Source organism: Mizuhopecten yessoensis, unplaced genomic scaffold (assembly GCF_002113885.1).
Source record: "Mizuhopecten yessoensis strain PY_sf001 unplaced genomic scaffold, ASM211388v2 scaffold2401, whole genome shotgun sequence".
NCBI lineage: Eukaryota > Metazoa > Mollusca > Bivalvia > Pectinida > Pectinidae > Mizuhopecten > Mizuhopecten yessoensis.
The window spans coordinates 521,274-538,713 of NW_018404528.1; the positions used below are offsets into that span (position 1 = coordinate 521,274).

Genomic DNA, 17,440 nt, shown 5'->3' on the forward strand with positions numbered 1-17,440 from the left:
AACTAGTTCCCTGTTTGTGACCGTTATAATTAAGCCTATAGGTAATGTCTAGGTGACATGTTTTGCTCCCCTCATTTCTCAATGTTCCCGTAACAATTAATGTGGCGTTTAGACGTCAACCTACCGTCCCATGTGCGGAAATAATTATTAGCCAATCAAACTGTGAGCCGTATAAAAACCTTTTAGCATTGTGTATGCGCACACCAATCCGACCTGGCCTAGCTACCTACACCGTGTAACTATACCAACAGGGTGGTGCGCCCCCACATTCACAGTGAATTATAAAATACTTAAACTTTACGCATCGGATAGTTCTTACCAAGGAGTGAGGGTTGAGGTAAATATGTACACACCCTGTGCATTATAACACAGTTTCTTAAAGGTGTTGTTCTAAAGCAGTCACACATTTGTATTGTATTGGGCGAACAATCTGTTTATCGCAAAGGTCGGTATTGTTAATACGTTATAAATTTGTATAAAGGAAAATCCCGACCCTGCTTGAGTAACATTCATACAGTATACACAGCCGAGGCAGGTTTTTGTGAAACGTTTCTATTCATTCATAAGAATACACCAATCTGACCGAATTGTTTCTTTTTAGCATTTACATGTTAGACGAAGAGGGCCTTTGTGTTAGGTAGATGGTAAAATACGTAGTTCAATAATTATTAAATTACAACTGAGAAACTATTAAATACGCGTTATTTTCTATTTATCTTAACTCATCGATATCAACACTGGAAAGGATTTATTCTAGACTATCGATGCTTTGTCGCCATGTTATTGGAATGTATTTTATGGAAGTTAATGTGAGTAATATTTTATATTGACAGGAATAATGAAAATGGACAACGTAATGAGCAGCCTGAACCCTGGGGCCGTTATAGGGGGATTCGTCCTAGTTATGGCATTCCTGGCCCTGGGAATTCTTCACAGACGTAACAGAAAGAGGTAAGCCTATGTACCTACCTTATAATGGGGCTGTCGACAGCTCGTATTATTATGATTTCAAAATTGAAAGTTACATATTGTAATTTGTGGTATTATTTTTCATATTGTGATAAATAAATAACACTCAGACCAAAGACCAATATAGACTAAATTGTACTTGTAAACAGTCCGACAATATTAAGGGAAGTTACTTATGGATGTGATCATCTCTCGTTAGCTTACTGATGCATCTAACACTTTCAAAAAGTACCTCCGATTAAGGGTTTTCTCCGTCGATTTAAATCCACTGATGTTCCCTTGGAAGAAGGACTTTCTGACCCAGCTTGGCTAGCTTTGTCGCCTCGTAACGACTCGAGACAGTATTCTGTGATGTCTCGTTACGACTTCAGACAGAATTCTGTGATGTCTCGTAACGACTCCAGAGAGTATTCTGTGATGTCTCAAAGCGGCATTTTTGCCATCTGTAAACTATGATCGGTATAGTTTGGAAACTAATTCCGGATTAAATAACGATGATTTCAACATATATTATAAACTGTTGCTATTCAGTTGTTAAGGAGCAAGATCTTTGTCCAATATTATCATACTTTCTTAAGAAGGATTAAAGCGAATGGCTGTGAACATTCATAAATTGTTACAGACGAATCTGATCGATTCATTTTTACAAGACGTATAATGGAACACGTTTCCGGTACCGAAGCTGTCGATAAAGTGTGCTATAATATCTTTTGTATCAAGGTATATGTATTTCTGTGACAATTGTTTAGGTAACGAAAATTGCGTAATGCATTTCATATTTTATGTTTATAAAGCTAGTGATATCATACAATAGAACCCCTATGGTATTTTTTTCATTGTATATTAATATATTTTAATCCCCCTTTCTCTAAATTTTATCAGCAATGAATCCAAGTCCCTACCCTACCCTAAGGATGTGGTGATATTACACCAAGGAAGTCGGGCACCATATGCACCCAGTCTCAGTCCATTCGCCGTAAAACTGGAAACGTACCTCCGTGTGGCTAAGATACCCTACCAGGTAAGTGATCACCTATTTTCACCTCTTTTCACTAAAGAGCTCGCGGAATATGTCATTGTATATGTCCTACAAATAAGGAAACGCTAAGAATTTGTCACATTATAGTTGATCAGTAAAAATTCATTTATCGTCACACAAATATATGTGTATCTATATTTTATCCCTCCTAAGGTGTTAAACAATTTGAGTCCAAATAGCGCAATAAACTAGTGTGACAGGGTGTTTTTAATAAAATTAGTTATACTTAGTGTTTGACAATACCTACGCTATTTATATGTTAAGGGACACAACTGTTGTTTTTGTAGAACGTGTATGACAAAAAGCCTGGCTCTAAAGGGAAGATACCCTGGATAGAGTACAATGGTGTCTCTGTTCCGGATACGGAATTCTGTATGCAGTTTCTCCGCCAGAAGCGCTCTACGGATATCAACGAGGAATTAACACCGGAGCAACAGGCCACGGCACGTGCATTTCAGAAGATGGTTGACGAACATACGTACTGGTAGGTGAACAACAGTTGTAAAATACAAAGTACCCCCTCGTGCAGATTATGAGGTTAACCCAAATTTCTATTAACGTAGCCCCCCCCCCCCCCCCCCCCCCCCGAATAAATCACCGTTTAATGGGGCGTAATCTCTCTGATGGAACTACCGGTAAATGTTTAACGGAAATACTGGTTAGCCGAGCGTAGTTCAATGAGGAAACTATCGGTTTATGGAGCTAAAAGTCTCCTATCTCTCCTATCGATAAAAAGTGAAATCAAGTAGTTTTGTTGGGGCACAATATCGTAGTTTATCGACAAAACACCATTTTGTGCTTAAAAGAATTCTTTGAATACGAGTACCCACTAAAACGGAGAATTGTGTTATATCAAACTTGTACTTTCTTCGTGAACGTTTGAATTCGTGGTTGAAGATTGCCCATGAAATCAACGAAATTAAATCTCCCTGAATGATGTATGAGTATGCTTGTTATGTTACGTTAATTTACGTCATATGTCATTGCTGTTACAGGATCATGATTCTCTTCCGATGGATTTATGACGAGACAAAAGAAGTCATCAATCTAGCAAAATGGCGGCGCACCTACATCACTATTGTGACATATATGGCACGGATGCAGACGCACTACCAGGGGCTGGGACGTCACACACAGAAAGAAGTGGAGGCCATTTTGGATGGCGATTTCAAAGCATTATCACAATACTTAGGTAATGATTGACAAAACATCACGTTTATTTTACATCACGTTCATGTAAAACTACAACAAAACCCTAACCAAAAATCTAAAACGAACTGAACACAATTTAAAAATAATGTCTCCAACATTGATATTTTAACATCATAGAGAGGCATGAGAGTATCATCAATAAAACAAACTACCAAACATGACGCAATCGATAGTCGGCAGGGAAACATCGTTTGGTTATCAAAATTTATTCATATTAATCGCATTATCTATGATAAAACTATTTTTGCATGAAACTAGTTGAACTAGTAACCTCCAAAACGTAAGGTAAAACGTATTAAATCTTGACAGACGTTAGAGCGACTTTATTTTCTAACTCTATGTTTTATATAAATTTTCAGGTGACAAACAGTACTTTTTTGGGGATTCCCCGACTGAAGTGGACTGTGCCTTATTTGGACAATTATCACAATTATTATGGCATTTACCTCACACGATCGTACCGACATTGCTACAAGGTAAGCAAAAGACATTCAGGAAGAACCCTGCTAGTGCTTCCTCATCCTCGTTATCCAGGGGTTACACTCACCTCCGCTCTCTACATCCCTGGGATATGTCATAGCAAAATTGAAGGCGCGGTGTGCGCCACCTTGTTGATGAGACAAGAAGACTACTTCGATCCTTTGATATACATCAAACGAATCTCGCGGTCACGTAACGGTAAAATTTGACAGGCTTTGAAGTTGGGCGTCTCTTCTTTATAATCTTCTAAGGACTTGCATCAGCCTAACGATTGGTCAGTGCTTTTTTTTTTATCTGAGACCAATCAAACAGCTATATTCGTGCCTTCAATTTTGCTATGAAATATTCGAGTGGTGTAGAGAGCGAATTGAGCGTAACCCGTGGATATCGAGGATTGGGCTTCCTAAGTGACTGTTGTTGTAATGTTTACGTTGACGTACGATTCGTCTCTTGTGTGTTGTTTTATTGCTGCCACTTGGACTTTTAAGTGATCAATGGACGAAATACCAATTTGCACAACACAAATGTTAACTGTAATTTTTCCTGCAAATACTTGCCATATTCTATATATTACTGATTCAGTTTTAGTTAACTATTTCAGTTATACAATTTTACAGATGAACCCTAAACCTAACCCTAATCGCATAGGTTTGTCTTACGTTCTTCTTTTAAAATATCTGCTTCTTTCTGCATATATTTATCTTCATTTTAGTATTAATTAAGTTGATTTATTTTGCAGAGAAATATCCCAACTTGGTGGACTATTGTGAGAGGATACAAACTAATTACTGGCCTGATTGGAGCAGTTGCATTACGCATGGAGATAGACAGAGTGACAGAGATCAGAAATGTGGATAAGCTTTATTTCTCCTGTGTCTGCTAAACGTTTTACAGTATTATATAGTATCACGCGGTGTGGTGCCAGTGTTTTATTTTGTTGTTATGGGAGAACAAAGTGTTCATCCTATCGTGATCGGTTATGATTTTTATACTTGATATATCTCGAAATCCCACTGGCAGGATATGATACACGTGACAAGTTATCACGCGGAGCAGTTTTCATGTGAATATGGATTTCTAAGTACAGCATTTAGGGGGATCCCCCATCATTTATGTCGTGAATATACAGTTGTTTTTATAAATAAATGTTTTCAATGTTTCTCGTACGTTTGGTTATTTTTAACATCAACAAATTCTTGTATTGTTTAGTGTGATTGTTCTAGTTAGCCGAGCTGTAAGAAAGGGAACATGCAACTAAAGGTTGCAAGAAAACTAGTATCTAAACCATGCAAAAAATTACTTTATTAAAAAATATATATAAAGCATTTAAACATGTACGGTCTTTTGTGAGGGTAAAGATGATGTGATCTGAATTAAATGTCTGCGATCAATATAACTTTTCATACTGCATCATACCCCACTCTTTGAGTATTGAAAGTTACACTGGGGTGGCCATGTGGTTAATGCGTCTGACATTCTTCTACCACAAGCCCTCCACCACAGGGTCGCGGGTTCGATACTGTACCTACGTGGGACAGTCGCTAGGTACTGGCTGTAGGTCGGTGGGTTTTTTTCCGGGAACTCCAGCTTTCCTCCGTAACACACGTCCTTAAATGACCATAGGACGTAAAACACAAACAAACCAAACTACATCGGGAATGTAACTCACTCGAATTTTAATAATTCTAATCTATTATTTCTCTTTGTGTGACTCTATGTAGCATACGCAGACAGAAAACTGTAACCATCCATTAAAACAAATCTTGCACTATTAGAGGATTGAATATATAATAGCAGGAAGAAATGCCAGACATTGCGGAATTTGAAAAAATGAATTTGTATGTTCAATTAAAAACCAACCACAGTGTACTGCGTGTGAAATCATAACGAGGCTAGAATAGCATTTGGACTTAAGATCATATATACTTTCGCTCCCTCCGATTAAGCTAGCTGGTCAGTTTAGTTGCGAAAACTATAGTTATACCCTAAACAAAACTAAAGGGAGGTAACTGTATATAGTGAGGTGCCTGTAGGTGGACGGCCATGGATCTTCAAGATCCCAGCATGGAGATGAACTTCTGATCCCTGGGTTAGAACTAATCTGTCTGTTCCTGGCCCTGAACAACCTCATTCCCCTACATTATTGCCTCACCGTTAGATACGATACTAAGGCGTTTAAGGCCGATGACATGTTTATTTAATAAATACCGTCACCTACATTTACCTGTCGACAGAGACGTAAACATATTTTGGTCAATATATCGTGTAGGCCATATTTCATACCTACCTTACTATGAACTTCAAACAACCCAGGGCGTCCACAGTTTAGTAAAGATACTGACGCCCACTGATCAAGTGGTTCATTCAAACACACAAATAGTGATACAGAATTATAAATAAGAGGCATTCATGTAAACTGACTAGTTAAAAAAAGAAAAAAAATGTATATGTTTTAATTGACACAAGCTACTTAAACGAAAGAATGCAGCCCTACGTATTGACTACACAAATTGTTATCTAAATATTTATAGGTCCTTGTTGTGCAGACTTAGTGATAAACATGAATGGTAACCTAAAATTAAACGATCGCTTGAAAACATCCTAAATTTTAATCTTTTATTTCTCGAGGTCAGAAGGTTATCATATCAGGCCTGAAGGCTACACTCCCATTATTGATGTGATGATAGTATGTCGTCATGACATCTGTAGGGTTGCATGCCACCACTTCCCCCTGAAGATGGCTATTGTGCTTCTTATACGAGCATTCATGATACTTACTTTGATTATTGCTGATTTGTTTCTTTAAATTAATCAGATGTCAATAAGATTATATTATATAATAAGATAACAAATGTTAATGGAAGTATACAACTGCTATATTTTGGCATTTATATAGATTATGACTTAAAACTGAAAGTTCTGCAATTAATACTTAAATAAACTCTTTAATAGTATACAATACACAAAGTTTGAAAGTTTAAAATTGGTTGATTAGATTTGAGAAATGGCAACACAGAAGAGTGTGTCTATCTTTGGTTGATGTCAAAATAAAATTATGCGGTTTGATTTGTCTTTGTACGTTTGAAAGTATATGCAGCTTGTTGATAAAAAATATAATTGTATTACTTGGTAATTTTGTATCAAACTTTGCTCACAATATAAAACCTAAAAATTCACTTTTAGATATGCTAAACCTATTTACATCACAATTGCTGTCAGGCTAAAAAGCACCGTACAATGGTATATTACAGGCATGAGTTGTAACAACGTGATGTATTGTTCTACCTGAACGGTTTTTACGGCTACATTGCCAAAGAATTGTTTACGCTATTCATACATGTGTTATTATCTAGCAAAAAATCACCACAGCGTCAGCAAACAATGACGAAATAAATAATAGTTTCAACCCAAATGAACAACATAAGTCACCACGCTAAACACGACAAAATATACCAGTGTCAACATATCGACACAATACCAGTTTGTTTTAACTAACTATGATAACAAGTCATATTGCTGATAGAAACATAAGTCAGATTAAATGTGTAAAAAGCTTATTAAAGTGTACAGATTGCCGTGAGTCGACATAAAACTTTTCGTGTGTAGAAGTTCGAAAATATTGCTAAAGTCATGATTTCGAGTCGTTAAGCATTTTGTAAGAAAAACATTATGCATTACACTGCAGGATCCGTTTAATATCATTTAATATCACAGTGAGGAATCCGTTAAAATATCATTAAATGTTTAAGTCGATTCTCCGCTTAATGTCATTATTATAAAAGTCGATAATTCGTTATGTCATTTAGCATTAGATTCAAGGACACATTTAAAGTTGTTGAGCGTTAAAATCAAGCATTTGTTTGAATCTTTCTCTGCTAAGGTTCCGTTGGATCCAATATAGATTTACATGCGAATCAGTTCATGTCATTTAGAGTAATAATCGAGGAAGCAAAAGGTGCCAATATACATTTTTACGTATTCAAACATTAATTAATTGGCGATACTTTAATTGTTTTGTTTCGAAACAACTGAATGAAACACTGGTACTTTATGGTATTTGCGTTATAGCATTCATCCTGCAAACATATTTGGACATGAATCCATCATTTTTTAAAACCATAAAAAAAAAAAAATCAACAAATTGATTTTGTATATTTATTTATTATCTGTTTCGTTTAACAAACACCTAGGCAAATGCATGACTTAGTAAACAATTCTACACGAGTTGAATGTGTTAAAGCTGTAAAAAACCATTTCAGCAGTACTTTTATACAATATTGACATCATTAACGTTATGTATCAGAATGACACCTTACAGACCCGTGACTAATACATTCTGATATCTGTATATATATCTCAATTTGTGTGTCAGTCACAACATAAAATCCTTTCAAGTCGACATCTGTCTTCAAGATTTGTCAGACAATTAATTAACACAATAAAGCTACCATATTAATTCATCTAAGCGATTCTAACTAAAAACAAATGCCCAAACGAATGTATTTTTACGTTATCTAAGCGAGTTGGCCAATTACAGTATTTGAGGGAATAAACAATGGTGAACGGAACAAATGTATCCTGTCAATGTTCGGTACGATTTTACAATGTCTCTTTATCTAAGCTAATGTACCATATAAGTTTATCGAAGAAAATATACCATATCAATGTTTCCGATACTCCTATCGTTTTCTATGCACATTAATAAAGCACGACCTGTTAAATGTTTACCAACTAAAGATAATGTTCAGAAATACAAGTATCTTCTGTACATCAATTCGCAATGTTGGCAATGAAGCAAATATAACACAACAGAGAATGTTTCTATTAAAGTGTCGTGTAAAAAATAACCAGATATTTTTCGTGGGTGTAAGGTAAATGAAAATTCAATGTAAAGCTCATGATCCGTAAACTAAAACCTTGAATTAGACTTAAATATTCTTGAGCAGTGGCTTACTAGTAAGTGGGGTTTATATCAGGATAATATACATTTTTAATAAAAATTGAAGTTATATGGGCAAAAACAGTTAATGATTAGTGTGTAATGAATATAAAACAAGTAGACAGTTATTTATTGACAATTGATGACGTCACCAATCACCAAATGTATAGGGCATTGTTAGCCTTACGATATATCAAGGAACTTTAAAAAACATATTTTCATATTTTGAGTTTTACTGTAATGTTTTTTGAAGTGATAGATATGTTTGATATTGGTGAAACGGCTACATCAGAAATGGCAAGACAAACGGAATATGACAGGTTTTACGTTTAAATTAAAACGAAAACAAGGAAATATAAAATCCAAGCAAACAAATTTACAATTAAATGATCAGTAAAAACATGATTAAAAAAATATGGAACAATCATAATATACAAGAGCAAGTGAGATAATACTATTCAAGCGGATAAGGCTACTGTTATAAAGCGAAACCCTTCGAAACACAACCCCTATGTTAGTGGTATGAGGAGATAGGCGGAGAGCTTAATGTGGTAATAAAGGCACCATTTATCTAAAAAGGATATATGTTTCATCGCTTATACTAAACGCAAAAATAGACACAAAAGGGAAACTATTTTATGACACTAGATGTACATATGCATTTGAATATACCTTATGTTAGTTTAAACAATATTTTATATTATTAAGTTTTGCAAGGTTCCATCAGGTTTATAAACTTGCCCTAATGGTAATGGTGACAGGCATTTAAAACACTACAGTTTATCCCGAGATAGGCGCACATTGCCCTATCGTGGTAATTGGTCAAGACTAGATGATACAGGACAACACAGCATCTCTTTCTTGTGTTAGGGTATTTGCTCAAAGCACAAATTAATGTAGATTATTTTTGTGGGTTCAACAATATTTCCTTAGACTAAAAAAGGATGAAAACACATAAATCTTGTGATCAAGTGAAATTCTTCTAACAAAAACAATAATAATTTCAACAAACAGTTTCGACAACGGCCATATGTTATTAAACTGCCTTCATCCATTGCAATCTTAAAGTTGAGCATAGAATTGTTATCTATCTGATAACAGTGACATATTTCACACAAGGAAATATGTCGATTCCATAAGGTATTTACTACGAACAGCATAGTGCATTCTGATAGGATGGAGTGATAGTAGAGCGAGTATTTGGTTTAGTACACGAAACATTCACTAAGATATTTACATATGTACACAGTTGATTACATTGGTGTACACAAATATTACCAAATGATAGCAACAAATGGCATAAGTGCATTTAGAATCTCATTAAAATGATTTTAACTCTGTAATACTTCATATGTATACTTAAAATGTACCGTATACCAAACAAGTAATGGCTTTCCCCTTGTTTTCCGTTGACTGTCATTGCTATTATTCTCTGGCAAATATTTCGATATTTTTCATTTTTGTTTCGAAAAATATTGGTATTCTGTCATACTCGTGACATACATATTATTCCTTGGAAAACAATTAGATATCCACTTTATAAAACAGTTCACCATGAACAATTAATACTGATCTACATACCGTTTCCTAATATAATGGTTTGTTATTTTATGAGTACATCCACACAATAATTTCTATACAACATTCCATGAATATCTTAAATGATTAAAACAAATAATATCAAGTAAATATAAACCGGATATATGTGTATGAGCCTGTCTTATGGCAAGAACTTTTCATTTCTAGATCTTCCAAATGTTTTAAAAGATTATTATCAGCATTAAATTGTGTCCAACTTGCAATTAATATAAAATATACATGTACAATGTAACTCTTTATAGTGAACTCTTAGTTCAACAGTTTGCCATTTTTGAATGGTAGTCAAATTACACACCGGAATGTATTTAATTAAATGCAAATCGATCGATAATTATATATATATTGTTACGACATGCCGACTGCCACACCACATTTTAAAAACATTCCCTATATCACTTTAAATTTAAAGACATCCCGTCTGTCACAACATATGTTTACGACATACCCTCTGTCACAACAAATGTTTACGACATACCGTCTGTCACACAACAATTTTACGACACCCCACCTGTCACAACACATGTTTACGACATACTGTCTTACATACTCTCACAAATACTTCACTTGCACACCTGCACGACTTTAACACAATAGGTTTGTTTGTTAAACACATGTCTACGTATGTTGACGTCGTAACATACAACAACCTTTACCTATAAAATAAGTATAATAATAAAATAATAAAATGACATTTAAGGATATAGTATGTAACAAATTGCAATATACGTGTAAAACTTTCCAGCAAAAGAGTTCTACTTTGACAAAACTAAAAGAAATGTCTATCTAAATGGTAATATAAACTTTGATAAATGGCTAAATATCTGAAACTAATTACGCATTATTAAAAATGAAAGAGGATGATTAGGACACAAATACTAAATGTAAATCGTAAAGTAACGTATCTCCTTAACGGTTTTGATTCAGTTTGCAGTACATACAGCAGAATATGATCTCACTAAGGCACTTCTGCCAAGACTAGGTTATAGGAGTGAGGGGTTAGGGGAAACATTAACGACATGAATTGTGTTATCATGATAATAGTCATTCTTTAGAAAAATGAAAAATAAAAAAAACAACTTCTATGGTCCAGTTGTTCAAAATCCAATAAGTTAAACAATCAATTAACTCGAAACTTTAATTTAACTTATTTTTTAGGACGACAGAAACAAATACACGTTGGAAAATTCCAAGATACATCTCTTTAAAACCTTTTCGAAAATTTGCGTTCACGACCCGTTAAGATAAAAACTGGACCATGGCCTACATTTCGGGAGAAAAAAAAGCGATTTTGTCGATGAATCGAGGACTTTAAATCACTTTATTAAGATGAATATATATGATCGCTAAAACAATTTCAGATCCACTTCTTTCGAGAGAAAGCTATTTTGTACCAATCGAACAAGATCTGTATCTATTAAACATGATTTGTATCTATTAACAAGATCTATATGAATTAAACAAGATCTGTATATAATGAACATTATCTGTATCTATTGAACATTACCTGTATCTATTTAACAAGATCTGTATCTATTAAACATGATCTATATGAATTAAAGAAGATCTGTATATATATTGAACAATATTTGTATCTTTTGAACATTATCTAGATTTAATTAACAAGATCTGTATATAATGAACATTGTTTGTATTTATTGAATATTATCTAGATTTAACTAACAAGATCTGTATATATTGAACAAGATCTGTATATAATGAACAAGATCTATGTCGTTTGAACAAGATATATGTCTACTGAATATTAAATAAACAAAATATGTATATATTTAAAGGGGATGTAACTGGTGAACAATATATTTATATCTATTGAACACATTTTTGTATATTATGAACAAATTTTATATCACTAATGGTGTAAATACTGAACATATAAGTATCCGCTACTCACAAGTTTGCCGTTTACATACCAGCCACTCAGGTAAGCATTTAGTAATAAGCATTAACTGTTAACCACATAAGCGAACCCTATGTGAAAGTAGCAAATCACCAACCTGTTTTGTGAAATTCAATTAGGTTGACATCGAGCAATACGTCGGTACTGAAAAAAACATCACTAGAAATAAGAAGTCATGTAGCATCTACTTGAACATTTATTCCTTCGTTGCAGAAAACTAAGCAACATTTATTTTCTGCCACATATGGTTATTTTGTTTTTTGTTTATTTAGGACTCATCGCAGAAACTGAAATTCTTAAACATGAAAACATCGTTGTATGCAATATTTCAAAACGTGTAGAAACACAGCAAAAAGGGAAAAGGTGCATACACAAAATATTATGACGTTTCACAAATTTACAACTTATGGCTACAAATGATGATTTTCTGAAGCGAGTATTTCAAGTAAACTGTGGCAGCATAAATACACGCTCTAAGGTCACAGTCACTCGCAATGACTGATAGTCCACCTACAGAATTAACTACTCTGTGACTTAAAAATAATAATTTATATTAAAACAATATCACAGGGGCATCAAGCGCAATTGGCAAGAAGCCAAGTATATAGCTGAACATATCTGATTAAGATATGTCAAGAAAATGCCACCTAACTTGACATTGTATTGGTCATTGTCAGATTTTTAGGGCATACCATCAACAAATCAATCTTTTTTCTTCTTTATATGATCAACTCAATAAGCCTATCTTGATGTGCAGTTAAGCGTCGTAACTCAGTCACTTGGTCGAATCATTGCGTCTAGTTTCCACTACTGTCAAGTATATGCAACATCCTCTCAGAGCCTCTCTTCCCCAGTTCATCCTCTCAGAGTCTCTCTTCCCCAGTTCATCCTTACAGAGCCTCTCTCCCCCAATTCATCCTTACAGAGCCTCTCTTCTCCAGTTTATAACTACTTTGTGAATGTTTGGGTGTTCTTAATATGTTCTGTTAGTTGCTCTTGATCAAATTGTAAACTATTCAGAACTATACATTAATATATACACATGCAAATGGCGTCCGATGTGGAATGTGAAACGGTTTAAACATGGCCGTCAGTGAAATTTGTTGATCAGAAGTTGTTTAAACACATTTCCTTGTTAGTTTTGTTTAGTTGCAGTTTTTTCTAATCGGCAGTTGCTATTCACACTTGTCCTGAAAAATAACAAGTTAATATTGAAAAACATAGTTAACAGCAATCGCATATATCAATAACACAAAATACATATCAAACAAAAAACACACATATTAAGCAACAAACGCACACATTAAGCAACAAACACACATATGACAGAACAAGTACGCATGTTAAAGAAGAACTCAACATAGGAAACGACTAGAACCACATTTATTAAACGACAACACAACAACAACACCACATATACAACAACAATACCACATATACAACAACAATACCAAAACCATTTTAATTGTTATACAAGAAGAACACACATCAAAGAAACAACACCTAAACCGCATACTAAACAACAAGCATTGTGACCAGCAGATGAGCAGTCGAAGATATTTTGTGCCGTGACAGCAATGATTTCTCTGATTGTTGATAATACCTATGTATATTCCTTGTACTAGACAGTCATACAGGTTCTATTATATTTGTTTTAGTATGTGTGATCAGCATGGTTTGAACTTTGTCAATAATTATGTGATACGTTCTTATTATTTTGAAAGACTGTATTCTGTAACAGCTTATACTCAACTGTACAAGTTTGTAGTATTTGGTACTCCTCTGTCATTATCATTGTTTCATTGTCATTGATAAGAAGAAATGTTGCCACGTTTCCCAAGGAATATATATAAGACATTTAACACACCAAGCAATCGGTCCATTTTTACAAAGCATGGGTAATAGATTAGTAGTTAAGTGACCAAGCCCATGATACGTGCTATGCTGATTAATATGAATGTGATTATTTCTTCTTAGATCAATTTATCACAAAAATGTGTTTGTACACATGAAATGCATAATGCTACAGTTTTTAAATCGAAGATCAAAGCAAGGAAATGCGCTGACTAATTTCATGATTTAACTTAGAAACTGTATGAATGGTAAATGAAGGATTTGTATTTTCATGTTTATGAACACTTATGGGATGTATGGTACCCACAGAGATATATGTTCTACATTTGCCAGTAGCGACACCTAGTGGGGCCTGCCATGACTACACGCCTCCAGCTATATCCGATTATCGTACAACCTTCAACAGTTATGTTTAAACAATTGCACTTGTGGACTGATATGTGGCATGGTTCATTGTATGTAGTTCGGTGACACATTCAAGATATAATCTTTCCATCTAATTCTCAAAACGAGCAATTGTACTGTGCTGTGAACGCCACAGTGATAATTGTGAATGCTGAAAATTAAAGTTTGATAATAATGAATAAGTCAGTCATTCGTAATTTACTCAGCTATTAAACCCTTGAAACGTAATCTCAACGTCAAAACGAGAGTCCTGTAAATATTCTCATTTTATACATGTATGAACGACCTAAATAATCAAAGAATAACTAATAACTCAATCCTTTCATAAACAAAACGACCATCATTAGTATAATACAATACTACCTTTAGCTGTCGACATTTGGGTTCTAACTATCTAGCACATTGACTCCAACGTACTGGTTTAAGATAGTATGAAAATGAATGAATTGATAAGTTTAGCAAGTTAAGCATTAAGCCGAAAATATACAAGCTGGTTAAAATTAACTCAACTTTAGACATCTGATTGAAAAAAACGTATAAATAAGAGGTGATTGAAATGATACGAACGATCTATTAACGCCTCTGTTGGTTCTTATACTAGATAAGTGAACACGGAAGTCCAGGGCAAGGGAAGGAACTCTAGTCACCATGTTAACGAAAACGTTTTAAGATATCTTAAGATTTTCGTATTAAGGAATATGAATAAATGTATGTCATATAAATGTTAACTATCATGTAATCGTTTACTAAATTGTAGTAAATCGACCAAGAGTATACACAACACTTGCTTTAGCCTAATCATCTTCAGTAACACTCAATTTCTGGTGAATCACAACACATCTTTTATCCTAATCTCATTCACAAGTTTACCTTCTTTTAACGCTGAGGTCAAATTGTAAAATCCTATTGTCAAAACTGAAACCTGTAGCGAATCACAACGCTTAGTTTAACCTTACAACCATGAAATGTTTATGCTTTTTCTATGATAAAGCGTAGCGATTCACATTGACTTGTATAATCGAATTCCCTACGGTAAACTCTAGTGAATCACATTCCTGTATGTAATCTATTCTCAACGCTGAAACCTCTAGATAGCCGTAATAACGTTTATTTTAGCCGAATCACAATGTCAGCTTACCCTCTTTTCAATGCTAAACCTGTTTTCTACACCAAAGTTTAGTAAATCTCATTCTCTTGTAAAATCCTATTCTCATAACTGAAACCTCTAGTGAGTCACAACGCTTATTTCAACCTAATCACAATGAACGTTTACCCTTTTTTTCCATACTAAAGCGTAGTGAATCACATTGACTCAAATATGTCGGTATCCGACACTGACGCCAAGTAAATCCTAGTCACATGTATAACATCTATTGTCTACAAAAAGAAATGTGAATCATAGTCATATGTATAACATCTATTCTCTACAAAAAGAAATGTGAATCATAGTCATATGTATAACACATATTCTCTATACTGAAGTCTAGTGAATCACATTCATTTGTATATTCATATCCCTACACGTAAGTCTAGTGAATCACATTCACGTGTACACCACTCTTTTCTCTGAACAGAAATAATGTGAATCACATTCACGTGTACACCACTCTTTTCTCTAAACAGAAATAATGTGAATCACATTCACTTTTGTCATACTTCTCATTTTAATGTCGCACGGTGATTGGTCGAATTGCCAAGCTATGTTAGTATCCTTGCCGGGGTACATAAGAGCACGCGCGCCTGTTGTAAGGGAGATAACTCGCAGATTCGAATCGAACACACCGGAGAACGTTCGTCTGCTAATGTCAACAATGAACAAAAGGGCGAAACGGTTTGCAAGCCACACGGAGAGTGAAATTGAGACAAAACGGGCGTCACTTATCCCTACAAACACAAAGAAAAGTAACAATTCAGCAAGCAAAACCTTCAGAGCATACTTAAGCGAAAAGGAGCAAGACACAGATTTTGAGGACTTCTCGAAGCCAAGATTAGACGAGGCATTGGGCCATTTTTATCTCGATGCAAGGAAACAGGATGGGATTCTTTACAAGACGACAATGCTTGAACATTGCTTTGCAGTATGACAAATTCGTTATACAGGTCTTTGGCAGGGGACATGTCTCATGTTCGCTGTCAGGACCTTATGTATCCTGAGCCGAAGGGGACATAAGGGCCTGACAGCGAACATGAGACCATGTACCCTGCCAAAGACCTGTATAACTAATAGTATAAGCCTATTTTCTATACTGGAGTCTAGTGAATCATATTCACTGTATATTCCTATGTTCTATCCTTAAGTCTAGTAAAAGCCGTCCACTAATACTAGTCGCTATACTGAGGTTTCTAGAAGTTCCTCTGCCACAGGAGTAGGACTGCTGGAAGATTCATACACCTCTATACTGATACTACCGTTTATATCGACGGATGACCGGTATTCAAGGTTCCGAGATTCTGTCAGCGTTTCCGGTCGAAGTGGGAGGAAAAATATTTTGGCGTGTTTGTTGTTGAATTTGACTGTAGACCGGATCTGTGTCCCTCCCTCTGCAATCAGATGTACGGTGTATTCTGTCATCTGTAGTGGGTCCACGATTTCTCCGTCAATGTAGAGAGGGTCTCCTGTCATTGTGGAGATATGGACCGGGATTCCATGCTGAAGGAGCGCTGGCGATATACTGTGTGGTACCTGGTCTAGACGGACAAGCTGTAAATTCAAGTAAAATAGGTTTAAATGAACCACATCGTCAAAATGGAGATATATAGACAATGACAAAAATATAACATTTAACACAACAAAACGCACTTGTAACCGATTTCTCTACTCATTGAATTTGTTTGTATGTATGTTTCCGGGACCACTGTTCCTCTGCAGGCAAAATCCCTCGGAGTTTCAGTCTAATAGATATTTACCTCCCCTTCTTTTCGTTTTTGATAAATCTGTAGCGCGACTAGACCTTGGTACTTCCATTTGGTTATAGAGTGACAGAACAATGATCGGAGGACCAAGTTCGAATACTGGTCTATTTCGGCT

At 35.0% G+C, this 17,440-nt stretch overlaps 2 protein-coding genes across 2 annotated transcripts in view; one reads left to right on the forward strand and one right to left on the reverse strand.

The window, feature by feature from the left end:
- The first annotated feature begins 344 nt into the window (after positions 1 to 344).
- Positions 345 to 4,859, forward strand: LOC110445874 (failed axon connections homolog). Its single transcript, XM_021490702.1, has 7 exons — positions 345 to 445; positions 834 to 951; positions 1,852 to 1,990; positions 2,296 to 2,492; positions 3,004 to 3,200; positions 3,580 to 3,696; positions 4,440 to 4,859. Exons 2-7 carry the CDS (start codon positions 839 to 841, stop codon positions 4,556 to 4,558), a joined length of 882 nt encoding a protein of 293 aa, XP_021346377.1. The 5' UTR covers positions 345 to 445; positions 834 to 838; the 3' UTR covers positions 4,559 to 4,859.
- A 2,958-nt stretch (positions 4,860 to 7,817) lies between these two features.
- The window catches only part of LOC110445893, a 47,980-nt gene continuing 38,357 nt past the window's right edge, over positions 7,818 to 17,440 (reverse strand). The window contains exons 15-16 of the mRNA XM_021490742.1: positions 16,822 to 17,113; positions 7,818 to 13,343 (exon numbers count right to left, since the gene is read on the reverse strand). Coding sequence (XP_021346417.1) covers positions 13,333 to 13,343; positions 16,822 to 17,113 — 303 coding nt within the window. The 3' untranslated portion in view covers positions 7,818 to 13,332. The remainder of the gene's footprint in view (positions 13,344 to 16,821; positions 17,114 to 17,440) is intronic.